This window comes from Lonchura striata, chromosome 5 (assembly GCF_046129695.1).
Source record: "Lonchura striata isolate bLonStr1 chromosome 5, bLonStr1.mat, whole genome shotgun sequence".
Classification (NCBI taxonomy): domain Eukaryota; kingdom Metazoa; phylum Chordata; class Aves; order Passeriformes; family Estrildidae; genus Lonchura; species Lonchura striata.
This window is the reverse complement of record NC_134607.1, coordinates 37,850,018-37,864,373: the sequence shown is the minus strand read 5'-3', so window position 1 is coordinate 37,864,373 and position 14,356 is coordinate 37,850,018. Positions and strand designations below refer to the sequence as shown.

General features: G+C 36.6%; 1 protein-coding gene across 1 annotated transcript; it reads left to right on the top strand.

Annotated features, from left to right (window-relative positions):
• The first annotated feature begins 612 nt into the window (after nucleotides 1-612).
• Nucleotides 613-3,309, top strand: LOC110478544 (arg8-vasotocin receptor). The gene is made up of 2 exons (XM_021545235.2): nucleotides 613-1,675; nucleotides 2,713-3,309. The coding sequence occupies exons 1-2, from the start codon at nucleotides 760-762 to the stop codon at nucleotides 2,910-2,912; spliced, it is 1,116 nt and encodes a 371-aa protein (XP_021400910.2). The 5' UTR covers nucleotides 613-759; the 3' UTR covers nucleotides 2,913-3,309.
• Nucleotides 3,310-14,356: the final 11,047 nt, after the last annotated feature.

Sequence of the window (14,356 nt, the reverse complement as noted above, 5' to 3'; positions counted from 1 at the left end):
CCTAATAAAAGTAATTTATTTCACATGTGTTATTTTTCATTTGCTGAGAAAAAACCTCTAAGTCTTGACCCCATTTTGAAATAAAAATATTCTTTTTTAAGGCAGTAGAAATATTTTTCTTTTTATTTTAGAACCAGGTGACTCCAAAAAAGAGAAGAAGGAAAAAAAGAGCTATGGAAAAATGCATTTCTTTCTCTGTGCTGCATTTAGGATGTGGTCATGCCCCAGGAGCCTGGAGGTTGCCTTTACGATGTGCCTGAGCTCAGGAATACAATTTTATCTATGTATAAACTTTCCTCCCGCTTGCTCCTCTGGTTTGCGTAGAAAAATTTTTGCAAGAATTCTCCTGAGTAATGTCATTTGAGTACAAGTCTGGCCACAGCTATTTACAAGTTTGGGTTTTTACTGAAGTGAGTAATTGAATCACATTGAGCCTCTGAAGTTTGCCTTTTATTTATATATTTCCCCCAATTGTGTGGCTCGGTCTGCCATTGGCTGCTGTCCCTGCAGCCTACCCGAGGGCTCCGCAGTTACATAAGGCTCTGTCTGCTGGGAGCCTATATAAAGCCTTTTTGCATGCCAGCGAGAGGAAGAATTTTATCACAATCCAAGTCCCACTGCTTTAGTTCACTTGAGCAAGAGGATTTGCTTGAAGATATCCTGAAACTTGAACCCAGGCTGGTTTGTTTGCCAGCCAGTGCTTCAGAGCTGTCAACATCAGCTGCAAGTGGCAGCTACTGTGAGTAGCTTCTGTGCAGTATGAAGAATTTTTCATTTCCTATGCAGGATAACACCCATCAGACTGAGAGTCCTCCTCCTCACAGATTCCTGAGTTTGACAAATCAGTCAGATCCTATTGGAAGACCAGAAAGAGATCAGCAATTAGCTCATGTAGAGATTGCTGTACTGGGGGTGATATTTCTGACGGCGTCTGTGGGCAATTTCATTCTCATACTGGAGCTTTGGCGAAGAAGAAAGAAGCTGTCTAGGATGTATGTGTTCATGCTTCACCTCAGCATTGCTGACTTAGTGGTAGCCTTTTTTCAAGTGCTGCCACAACTCATATGGGATATTACAGATGTTTTCATAGGGCCAGATTTCTTGTGCAGAATTATCAAGTATCTACAATTGCTGGGCATGTTTGCCTCTACTTATATGATAGTGGTCATGACAGTGGACAGATATCAAGCTGTTTGCTACCCTATGGTCACTTTCCAAAAGAAGAGAGCTCTCTGGAACATCCCCATTTGCAGCAGCTGGTCTATAGCACTGATTCTTAGCCTACCACAGGTATTTATCTTTTCTAAGACTGAAATATCTCCAGGTGTCTTTGAATGTTGGGGTGAATTTATTCAGCCCTGGGGCCCAAGGGCATATGTGACTTGGATTTTTGTAGTCATATTCTTCATTCCCTCAGCAATCCTTATCACATGCCAGGTCAAGATTTGCAAAATAATCAGAAGAAATATAAATGTGAAAAAACAGAATGAATGTGACTCAACAAAGCAGAACCAAGTCCTGCCATCCCGAGCAAGCAGTGTGAACTGTATTTCAAAGGCTATGATCAAGACAGTAAAAATGACAGTGGTGACAGTTGTTGCATATGTTCTCTGTTGGTCACCTTTCTTCATTGCACAGCTGTGGTCCGTGTGGTTCCCCAGCATCCTGACCGAAGGTAAGATGCTCTCCCTCCTCAGTTACAGCTGCAGAGCAGGTTAGCACGCTGCTGTCAATTGCTTTATATTTGCATTTTGCTTTTGTGTAAAGGTTACATGTGGTCATTTGAGGAGGATTAAAAATACTTACCTGGATTGATTATCTCCTCTATTTAATTAGATACAGGGAGCTTCTTGTATTATGTGATCAAAACATTATGCGTCTATTTTTCGTGTGTCTTGAGTGATTAACAATTTAAAGGTTCATGAGCAGCATGGTGAAAAGTATTGTGTGCTTCAGCAAAGCCTCAGACTTTTACAGGTTTTAAGTATTATAGCAGCAGTATTTTGGGTTCTTGAGGTGAAAAGGAGCGATTGACTATTCAAAGTAATAAAATTATTTCTTATTTACTGGGTAGAACAGTGGTGTTATAAGACATCTTAAAATATTGAAGTCATATTGGTGAAATCTCTGTAGTAAACTATGAAACAACCAAAAGTTGTCAACCACCTGTTTATAAAGCAAAAAAGTAAGCCTGAGAGAGCTATTGTGTTGTAAACAAGAATAGTCGTGTCAAATTTATACTATTGCCTTTCTGAAAGGCAGACTCTATATGTGACTTTAAATTCACCTATTCTAAATAAAGAGGTAAAAAAGAGGAAAAAAATAACAGTCCTCCTTGATAAAAACAGTAGTTTCTGAACTTTAAGAATTCTTCCTGTCAGTTTAAATTTGAGTCTTATTCCACATGCATTTCTGTCAAAATATGTATCTGTATTTATTTGTATCTGTTTAACAGCTTAGTAATTGCTTTTAAAATTAATGCAACTACATCTGAAAAGAGTTCTATGAAACTATTTATTTCTGAATATATACAATATAGCGTGCTTTATACCTTCATCAATTGCAAATTGCATTGATATAGGGATTTCCTACTATTAGATTAGTTTTAACATATGAATAGATGCAGCAGAAAGCAGCAGACTGTGAAAATGTGACTTATATTTATAAGAGTGTTTTATTTAGTCTCTTATTCCTTTAACTGTTTTGTTCTAGGTTCGGCATTCACCATTATAATGCTCCTTGGCAATCTAAATAGTTGTGCCAACCCATGGATTTACATGTATTTCTGTGGTCAGATTCCATATTGCACAAATAAGCAGCTGGAGAATGCCTCGGCTCAAGAGGAATCTGTGTTCACAGGGAGCATTCATCTCGTAGACAGAGACCCTGAGGATAACAGTACTTCTGCATAAATGCTGAGAGCTTTTTGTTGTTTTGTTATATTACCTCTGTTCACGAGACATATTGATATTTTACCACCATCCCTCGTTTTGTGGATAAGGAGGCTGAAAAATTGTTTTTTGTTGTAAAAATATATTTCTCTGCAGTTCTAAGCATATTCAGGAAGTTTCTGTGTTGCGTGAGCCTGACTCAGTGCTTCAATCACCACTGTCTTATAAAAATGAATTCCTGTAAAGACTGAAAAAGATATGTAAAAGTATCTTAGATATTTTGTGTCCTAAAGTACTTCCCCATCTGTGATTCTGGATTTCTAAGTGGTAAAATTTTATTACTACCTGTTCTAAAAAATTGAAACATAATTTAAAAGGAATCTGATCTAATTAAACTTGAATATGTTTTCAGAGTGAACCATGAATTGTTTTTTATCATTCTGGTGTGATTAACGGACAATGACAAATTTTGAGAAGGCAGCACAAAGTCAGAAAAAGCTTTTGCCAGCTCTTACTAGCACCTGGTTTAAATTAACTCTTTATGTACATTTATAAAATGCCAAGCAATTAGTATCCCTTTAGGTTCAAATATTTCCCTTTGCTTTAAAAATAAATCTGCATATCTTTATTTCAAGTGCCATTTGTTTGCTGGTTTGTGGGTGTTATATTCAGGTAGCTATTTATTTCCTTTCAATGTCTGCAATCTGATCAGAGGAATATGGAAGGAATATCAGCAAGGCTCTTTCAGGTGAGAATGGATCTGCACTCTTTGTGGCACTTACATCTGGTGACATGTAACCTTCCTACATCATCACATTTCAGGTTTCTGAGTGCTAGCAGTCTCAAATATCAGTAGAAAAGCTATAAAACTGTGCCGTTTTAATAGTCTTTAAATTGTAGTCAAATAAATATTTATTTAAACTAAATACTGATCACATAGCGAGAAATTTTGCTGTACAGTGAATAGTTACACTTCAGGTTAATTTGTGCTGATATGACTGCATATTCTATGATTTCTATTCTCTGTATAATTAGACCAGATAAGGGCAAGAACCCTTTATAATGGGAAAAGCTAATGCCCCAGCCCAGCTGACAAGACCGGGTCTCCAGCTGTTAGGAAGAGAAAGAAGGTGGGTGAAGGTAGTACCAGAGCCAGGCAGGAATGGGAAGGGTTTGTATAAAATCTCTTACTATAATTACAGCTGATAGATTTTCTTACTGTTTTTCCCCTTTCCCTTTAATTAGTAGCTAATAATTCTACGCCACAAAAAAATCTGTAACTCAAGTGAAGGTCCTCATCTGGGATAAGAATATCCAAGATACAATCCATTATTGATAGGATATTGATACAGCCATTTACTGATTTTCTAAGACTTTCAGTCAATTAGCTTTCAGTGAAGTTTTCCCTTATGACTTAATCTAATGGTTAATGGTTGGATTTTTGGGTTTTTTCCCATTTCCTTTGATTGTAGTTAGTTACACTGCATAATATGCAGACTTGAAAGGAACTGTAAACAGAAATGCTTCAAGGAATCACCTGTGTCACTGAACTACTCTATGGGCAGCAAAACTCCCCAAAGGCATTAATTTGCAAAGAAAACAGGTATTCAGATTGTGTGCAAAGTGTCATCCAGATCCAGAACTGATGGAAGTCACAGTTCTGTTCAGACACCACGGTGTAGCTGTGCCATTTAACACCACCTGATCCAACCTCTGATAGAAGTTTAAAGATATAATTTCTACTACTTACATTTTTGCATTGCTGATATATTTGTTACTGTCTCTATAAATAGTTTAGTAGAGTCAGATTTTGTAAATAACAGTACCTCAATGTGTTCATTAAAAGTCTGAGAGAAATATTAACTGTTCCTATTTCAGATATTTTAATCATGTATCGAATGAAATATCAGAACTTCTAAAGTTCAATGATGATTTTTCACCATCTGTAATGTTCAAAACACATTTTTGTCTCTCAAGTGCTTTCTTTCTGATTTTTTTTATTTTCCTTCCCCTAACATCAGTCCTGCTCTTAAAAAGAAAATTAAAGGTTACAGTACTATGGTGCAAAGTAAAGGCTGAAGATACTTTTAGTTTCAGTCCGTCAGGAGGTATTTAAACACAGATATTCCTGCTTTTTCTCTTAGGAAAATGAACTGGGCTGTATTTTCCAGATGTACATCCTTATCCAACATGCCCTGCCCTGCCTACCCCATGGGTAGCACTGACTGCCAGTTTTAGTGGAGAGTTTGGTTCAGGTCCACTGTCTTTCCATCAAAACTAATTTTCAAAAAAATGGGAAATTAATTTGGGTAACTTTTTGTCCTTTTCTTTTTTTTTTTTTTTTTTTTTTTTAATCCTTATGAAGTGCCCTTTTCAGGACTTCTCTTATTTGTTAAAAAAAATCAAAAACAAAATTAAATTTATAAAAATTTTCTCTTTGTAAATTTATCCATCACTGCTCTTGGAAATTGTTGTTTGAACATATTGTGCCCTTGTTTTACTTTATATTTTGAGTCTTCATCTGAAATATATATTTTTCAATTCACTTCACTTAGATTTCCAACAGGTGTTGCAGTATCTCATTAAGAAAGAGGCACTTTGGCACAACACTGTAGTCTGGTAAAGGTGTTTAATCCATATGGGAGAATCAGTAACTCAAACATATGAGTCCCCAGGAGCACTGTGGAAACCCATAAAAATGGAAAAAATCCAATTATCAGATGAAAGCCTTTCTCATCAAAGCCTAGGTTCTGTTTTCTCACACAAATAAATTCTGAGTTAAAAAAAACCCTAGTGTTCCCAGTTCTGGAATGAATGACTATGTTGTTGATGCTGGCACTGTGACATGCTTTCTGGTTATCTGGGTGGGGATTTTTTTTTTACTTTTCATGATTTTGTTACTACTTGGGAAAGGCACGGTTGACTAAAAGGAATTAGATTCTTATTTAAAAAATAGTAGTTTATATTTTGCAGTACAGATAAGAACAATTAAAGACAATGTAATCTATTGGTTCAGCATAAATTTATTAAAGGAAAAAGAAATTATAAAAACAACCTAGTAGAATGAAAATAAAATCCCAACATGTTTTGCATTCTTAACAGTATATCTTGATCATTCTTTTATTCTACAGAACTGCCCCAGCCCAGCTGACAAAAATGATACTGTATTTTCATAGCCAGTCCCAGTTCACATTCTTGTGAACGGTGAATACTGAAGATAGAAGTGTTGCATGATAATCTTTTTAACCTTGCAATGAAATAATGCTGAGGAATTTTAAATATGGTGCCAAAATAATGTCCTGAAAATTTCAGTTTGATAACTTAGTTCTTACAAGAGAAACTGGTTATCGAGTCGAATAAAGTCAGGAGCCTGTGTCTGCGTTGCTGGGGGATGACTGCAGAGTGATGCGGAGACACAAGCTGGAACTGGCAGGGTTTATTCTGTGAGGCAAACATGGCTGTAATCCCTAGCTGTCAAACACATGACCAGGACAAAACTGTCCTCAAGAGGTTGTGAATGTTAGCTATTTTTGGCATAAGGGTGTCATGAACTGACAAAGGCAGAGTGGGATGACCCAGCTAATCAATTCATGTAGGAAAAATCAGTTTGGGTTGGATTTTTTCAAGTAGTAAAAAAAAAGAAAAGAGTTGCTTTCTGACTTAATAAGGTAGAGGTTTGGGCCTGAATGCCCTGGCTATCTACAGGAAACATCCATGACTATGAAACAGATTGTTCATACAGCAGCAAAACAGGATTGCAAACAGTTCAAATAGGAATTGTGTAACTTGTAGTAATAATGCAGCCACAAATAATTTATTCTCTACTAAGGATTTATTTATCATGATCCGTAGCTGATCCATATAGATTTGAAGTGAAAGGAAATAATGCTGTTAAAAAATCAGAAATAAAAACTGGTGTAATCTATCCTACCAAATCAAAACTCTGACTGCCATTCCAAATCTCTTCAGCCCTATGTGTGCCCAGCAGCAGGTCCCTCTCTGCTCTCCTGTTCCCTGGTAGAACTTTATAATCTGCAAAATATTTCCCAAACTCTACCTGCCTTAATCTGTTGCTAAGGTTGTCTTCACTTTGCCTCTCTGAAATAAAGACTCAAGCTGTGTCTTTTCCCTGGGCTTATATGATGCTCCTGCAATTACCACTTGAGGACTTTCTGAAGGTCATCTCATTAAGGGGGCGGATTCTGGGCACTTTTACTACTCCTGCATAAAATTTGTATTAATTTACACTTCACTCTTTAGGAGCCAAAGGAAAAGCAGACTTTGAGTGAAACTAAGTAGCCATACTCATTCCCTCATGCTTCCTTTTTTGCCAGTGCAGCAGTCCAAAGCATACACTTTCTGCCAGTAGGTTGTAGCAACTAATTTAACTGAGGGGTGTTATCCATCTCTGTAATGAACTTTGGGGGCAATGAAACTCTAAGCAATGGCTTATTGCCTTTCCATCCATATGGTGTTCTAGAGATATAATGCAAACATATTTAGGTACTATTGTACTCATCAGGAGTTTTCTTATATCATGGCTCACACTTTGAACGATCTTCAGCATTTTGAATTTGTGTTTCTTGCATCCATTTCAGTATACCAAAAATTGTTAAAATTGTGTTTTACCCAGATTTTAGCTACAAATCTTCAGAATTCTGCATTAACAATGCAGGAATCAGTAGGATTTTGTGGAGGAAACATTACATTGCCATCTGGAGAAGAAGTTTTAAAAAATGCCAAACAAAAACATTTGAACTTGAATATCTATGGAAATTATGGCTGAGGAGGTGGATATAACTAGAAAGACATCTCCTTACATGCCAGTGATCACTTTTCAGGACAATCGATGTAGTAACAAATACTAATACCCAAAAAAGATGTGATATTCTTGTCATCATTGCTATAATTTCCATCATCGTGATCATCATCATGATATCACCATCATCACAATTATTTAAATGAAATCATCGTATATCATACAGTAAGTTTTAAAAGAAAACAAATTTAGGACAGTGTGACAAATGTAGATCAGTTATGAAGCTGAAATATGAGAACAATGGTTTTAATCACAAATGTACATTTTATATATGATGCTGCTATTTTATTTAGCAAAAATAATACATTTTTTAGTTCCAGTATTATTGTTGTGTGTTGAATTCCAGGAAACTACCTTAAGATGAATTTTGGTACAAAATGTTAAAAAAATTTGTTTCACGTTTACACATTTGCTTAGATATTAAACCAAAATTTTTGCTTTAAGATGCTATTCTTGTATTCCTTAGCTTATTCATGAGTTCAGTTATTGTCTTTATCACCACCTTTGAAGAGATACTAGGATACTAAATTATCTGCTAGCTATCACTGTGCATTGGAAATATTTGCCCATGTCTCTAAATGTGTTAATAGATGTTTGGTCTCAAATGATTTAGTGCTGAGTAACTCCAGCTTTTGACTTACTGATGGGGAAAATTGTACTTTTTAATGGAGTATATAAGCCTTCTGGCAAGCAGAGTGATGATTTGAATGCACTGCCTATTGATACATTTAATATAAATTACAGTCTACTGGGAATGTGATTCATATTCCCGATCCTTTCTTGACAAGATTCATGTTCTGAGATGATATGTGTTTATCTGTAACCATCTCTTCCCAAATATATATATAAGAAAAACCTTAGAAAAGTAGTTCTTATTTTTTAGCTCAGCAACTGTGAGTACTGAATCTTGGATTTCAATGCATTCGCTGTGAAAGATGAGGTTAAAAACATTATTGTCACATTTGGGCTTGTTTTGTTTGCATTCACACAAAGAATTAATGCTGGATTGTATGATCCTTACATGTAAATTGTATCAAAGGAATGATACCACTCCAAGTCGAACGCTTAGGACTCTGGACTCATAAAATCATAGAATCATTAAGGTTGGAAAAGAACACCACAATCATCAAGTTCAAACATTAATCCAGCACCACCATGTTCACCAGTAACCTTATTCTCAAGTGCCACGTCCACATGCCTTTTAAACCCTTCCAAGGATGGTGATTCCATCACTTCCCTTAGCAGCCTCTTCGAATGCCTGATGCCTCTTCCAGTAAAGAAGCTTTTTTTCCTAGTAATCTAAGCCTCCCCTGACACAACTTGAGGTCATTTAATCTGCTCCTGTCACTTGTTACCTTGGAAAAGAGACTGATCTCTACCTCACTCCTGCTTGAATGTTAGCATGCATGTGCATAATGCACTAGGTTAATGCCACAGATCTGCTACAGGACTGCTCTGCAGCTGCTCCTGTGGATCATGGATGAAGCCTGCCCAACATGTTCTGTACACAGTTTTTAGGAAATTTCTCTCCTAAATGCTCCCCCGGCAGGAGTAAGATGGCACTAGGAGTGCACATAATCTAATGTTGCATTAGCTGTAAGGGTGAAGTGCTCTGTGTTTATATTGTGGACAGTGGTGACAAGAGATGTTCAGAACTGGACTATCTGTATTATTAACAAGACTATCTGCCCATGAAAATATGAACATAAACAGGCAAAGTGATCAAGGAGCATCTCAGGCGTGCCTATACTGAAGGCACTAGTACAGGCATATCCATAGGTACTTCTTGTGTGGTTTTTTTTCATGAAACAATGCATCAAGTATCCAGCTGGGCATGGACACACCAAAATGAGCAATCAGCATGTGGAAGTTGACATCACTGTGGACAAGTCCTGCTGGGGTGCCACTGCCTGTTTTAGGAGTCCACAGGGCAGAGGTGCTCTGTGGCCCAACACTCTCCCCTCCTTCACCACTTCTTTATTCCATGAGAATGAAAAGAAGAGACAGCACATAGTTGCACCTCTGCAACTTAAAAATGCATTGATGTGTAAATATCTTCATCTTTTGACTCATTTCACTGAAATGTCACCTTAGTCTGATAGTTCTGGCATTGCTTCCACATGATTCTGCAAGACAAGGGCATTAAGCTGTGATAGAGGTTTTGTTCTGCTGAGAATGAGATAGTTAAACTCATCTTACTTGCAATTTAAGCAAGGACTGTATGCCATGAAGAGCTGAATTTTGTATTAATTACCTGAGGGATGCTATAAAAATTGGATTTTCAGTCACTGAAATTAAAAAACCAGACTGACTGAACAGCTGATTTATTTATTAATTCAGTAGCTTCACTTTTTCCTTTAATAAAGATTCTTTTCTGTAAATTAAAGCAGATGAGAGGAATATCTTAAATGTAAAATTAGTCTAATCCTATTGAATTTTAAGCTGTGCCAAGGCTGGAAGATAGAATTAAATCATTGATAGAAGACAAAGAATTAGCTTGAGACTTTGATATTTAAAATAGATACAGTATTTTATGTGCACCCTCGGTAAAATAGCTGGAGGCACAAAACGACTATCCATAGAAAGCTATAGAATACTGCTTTATAAGTCAATTTCTAAGGTAAGTCGATAATTTTACAATAAAAATATCCATGTCAGATATAGATATGTTTATATGTTAAAATTTAATCTTGTGATTTGATACAAACTGCATCTTGTAATACTCGGATTTTTTTTCTATAATGTGCACCAAAGATGAAATATTTTCTCTGCCTTCAGGTTAAGAAATCATTTACAAGTTTATGAATGCAGTTTTTTCCTGGAGGGAAATGTGGAGTTGATTCAGACAGAAGTCTCAGAACTGAATTGCATTCAAATTATTCATGAACATTTTGCATCTGTAAGGGAAAGGAATTGTGCAAGCAGTACTGTTTTTAAAGAAGTTTCAACATTTCTCTAACACTGAACGTTATGAAAATATATTGTTAGTATGCTAAGTAGCTAGAAAGTGTCATAATGTGGTAGTGTATAAATATCCCTTACCTTCCTAGTTAATATTTTGACACCGTATAATTTCACATTTTTATCGATATAATTCGTGTTGTAATAACAAAAATAGAAAAATGAAATAGAAATAAATTTGAAAATCCTTCTCTGAAAAAAATTTTAAGCTCTGTTTCTTTAAATTCAGCTCTTCATGGTTTGCTCCAGAACTCTCAAGATTAATATGTTCATTTTATTAATTTAAGTTATTTTAAAGTGTCTCAGATCTCTGGTTTTTTCATAGATGAGTTTTCATTAGTGGCAAAAATATTTAGACTTCACTATTGAAGAGTTGAGCCTGTCTGGTCACCAGGTTCCCACCAAAATCACTCTATCTCTCCCCTGCTCACCTGGACAAGGGAGGGAAACTAGAACGAAAGGCTCATGGGTAGGGATAATGACAAGGAGAGATCACTCATCATTTATGTCACAGGGGAAACAGACTCGGCTTGGGGAATTAATTTAGTGTATTGCCAATCAAAATCAGAGAAGGATAATGAGAAAAAGCCCAAATCCTAAACCCCACAGTTTTCACTCCATCCTTCCTTTCTTCCCAGGCTCAGCTTCACGCCCGGATTGTCTCCCTCCTCCCTGCAAGTAGGACGGGGGGAGGGAAATGGGGGTTGGGGTCGGTTCATCACATATTGTCTCTTCTGCTCTTTTCTCCTCATGGGGAGGACTCTTCACAAATGTTGCCCTGCTGCAGCATGGGGTTCTTGCCACAGGAGACAGTCCTTCATGAAATTCTCCAATGTGAGTCCTTTCCATGAGCTGCAGTTTTCACAAACTACTCCAGCGAGGATCCCTTCCAGAGTCAGTCCTTCAGGAATGACTGGTGCAGCGTGGATCCTCTGCAGGGCCACAAGTCCTGACTGCAAACCTGCCCACCCCCAGAATGTGCTGCACACTGAGACTGAGAAAGATCATCCACAGATGAATATGATTAATATATTTTGTGTAATGCACATGATAAATCAGAAAAATGTCTTGATTTAAAAAAACCCCAAAACATTATCAAATTCAAGGTTTGAAACCTAGTGCATTTAGACATAAAAACAAAGATCCACTTAGCCAAATGGCAAGGAGAAATTTCCATTCAGGAGAAGATATTTAAAAAGCTTTTTCATATCTTAGGCTATTTAGGACTAGACCACTTACTACAAAAATAAAAATACAGTAAAGTGCAAGCATGATGATTGCTCAATCATACAACATCCCTATAAACAAAAGTTTGTCTCATTCATCTGTATTAAAGCATGGTTTGGCAAAAGGGTGCATTATGTGGAAATCTGTGGTTTCCTTTGTGGGCTCTGGAGAAAATGGGACTATTTGTCCTTGAGTAGGCTTTAAAACAATATTGTCAAATACTTCAATGGGTCACATGCAGAATGATGCTTAGGAGCCAGTTCCATGCTATGCAACATTAGCACAACAACATCCACGTGTGCTGGCAGTTGTTGGGTTGCTGTGTATTTGAGTGGCACATTTGCAGCCTGCCTCAATACCAAGCAGGTACATTTAAGGAAGCACAGATTGTAGACAGCAGGCAGTTAGTAGCCAAGCTTTTGTGCAGCACATATGCTACAGAACAGCAAATTATCAGAGAGATGAAAATATAGGTTTGAAGGTCAGTGAACAATGCCAATTTGTATGACACAATTGCGAAAGCATTTGTGCCAATTTTTTTCCTACGCCCATGAGAACATCTACAAATTACATAATAACTATTAAAGTTTGCAGCTTGCTCCTTGGCAGAAGAACAATTCAAAATTTAAGCTGTTTATATTACTTTTTTTTTTAATGTCTGTAGTTTGTAGCTGATTCCTGCTTGAACAACTGGTACCTTTTTTTCCTATGTCTTGGGATTTTTTAATGAAGTTTCATAGTGTTCTGTTCAACATTAAAGTTTCAGTGACTAAATCATAATGTCAGAGCCAATGGGTATCTAGCAAGTGACAACAGCCTGCCAGCTTTTGTGTCTCCTAGTCTTAGGGCTGGATGAAAACATTAGGATTCAATGTAATGCAAAGGTCTGAAAGAACCCTTGTGTATTGTCCTCAAGGGCTGCTCGAGTCCCTGGCATTCTCTACATAATATCTGGAGGAAGAGGTGATATACATTTTATTCTTCTGCAAAGGATATGTGGCCATATAAGTAGATTTCTGGTCCACACTAATGTGTTTTTCACACAGGAAGAGGCTATTATATAAACTAGTTATTCTTTTCATTGTCCCCTTATCATATACACTATGAAAACAGATGCTTAAAACAGTATATTAAATATGATTATACTGAGTGCTTCATAAACAGATAAACCATTCCTTCCACATGATATTCACCACATTTTTAAGACTAAATATCAGTAGGTGGCCAAAGATAGAAATTTTCCATCAGAGAATAATCTGAAAGTATGAATATTTTTCTAACATAGTTTGTTTGGTTTTCACTCCATACATCAACTATTGAACACAGAGGCTTCCAGCTGTCCTGTCCTTCAGCAGTTTCAGCCCAGATACAAAACCATGACTCACAGATAACAATACCTAGAATTAATGCTGATAAATAAATGAGTGAAATATTTTCTGCTTTCATCAGCTACCCACAGCTCTGTATCTTCAAGTGACAATACAACGCAATATACAATATGTATTTTAAGCGCCCATAGTGATGTAGTTAAAGAAAAAGGCCAAGGTATGTGTCTTTTTAGAAAAGGCAGTCTTTGAAGTGTAAGTCTTTAAAAAAACAGCTTGTTTATTGAAGAACATAGATGGTTTTACAGACATCATTTTAAATACAAATCAGTTATATTCTTAGAGGTCCTTCTGTTTGTCTACCTGAATAATAAAACAGTGAGATTGAAATGGATAAGAAAAAACAAAATGAGACAGTGGGAAAGGAGTAAGAGCCTTGAAAGTAATCTATGAATAAAAATGTGAATAAAATAATCATGGACAATAAGGAGAAATAGACCCAGGGATATCAGTGAATGCTCTTGAAGTTCAACCTAACTTCAAAGTTTCAAATACAATCTTTCATGTGCATATCATTATTTATTTATATCTATTGTAAAAGCAGGCTGGTGGCTTATTCTGAGAAATATATGTCAAAAACATTAGTTCTTCTATAAAGTGTTCTTAAATGGGAACTACTAACTTTGAAGAGTGTGAAGCTAGTAAGGTTGTCTCAGATCTAATTTTAATATCCTAACAAGCCAGCCTATATCAAAGGAACTTGGTGTTAAGTAGAAGTATTCTTTAAGCATGCCTTACTTTTCTTATGGAATGGCAACTAAATGAGCAGAAGCTTCTCAAGCCAGTAAGCATCCAATTACATGCTGAGGGCTTTTCTCTGATCTTTGTTTGAAGAAAGTGAACTGTGCAGATTAGTTTTACCCCTCAGTTTGTGAATATGCTATTCTTCCCAGTTCCACCACCAAGATAGATAGAAATAGTGGTGGAAATCAGAAGTCAGCTCAGACCCTAGCCAGTGTGGAGGCAGAGACCCTGATGCTTGGCTGGAGATGGAGTCAGAACAACTGGTCCAAACCAGAGCAGTAGCAGGACTGAATATTTGCTGTGGATTCGCAGTCAAGCAAGTGATTACT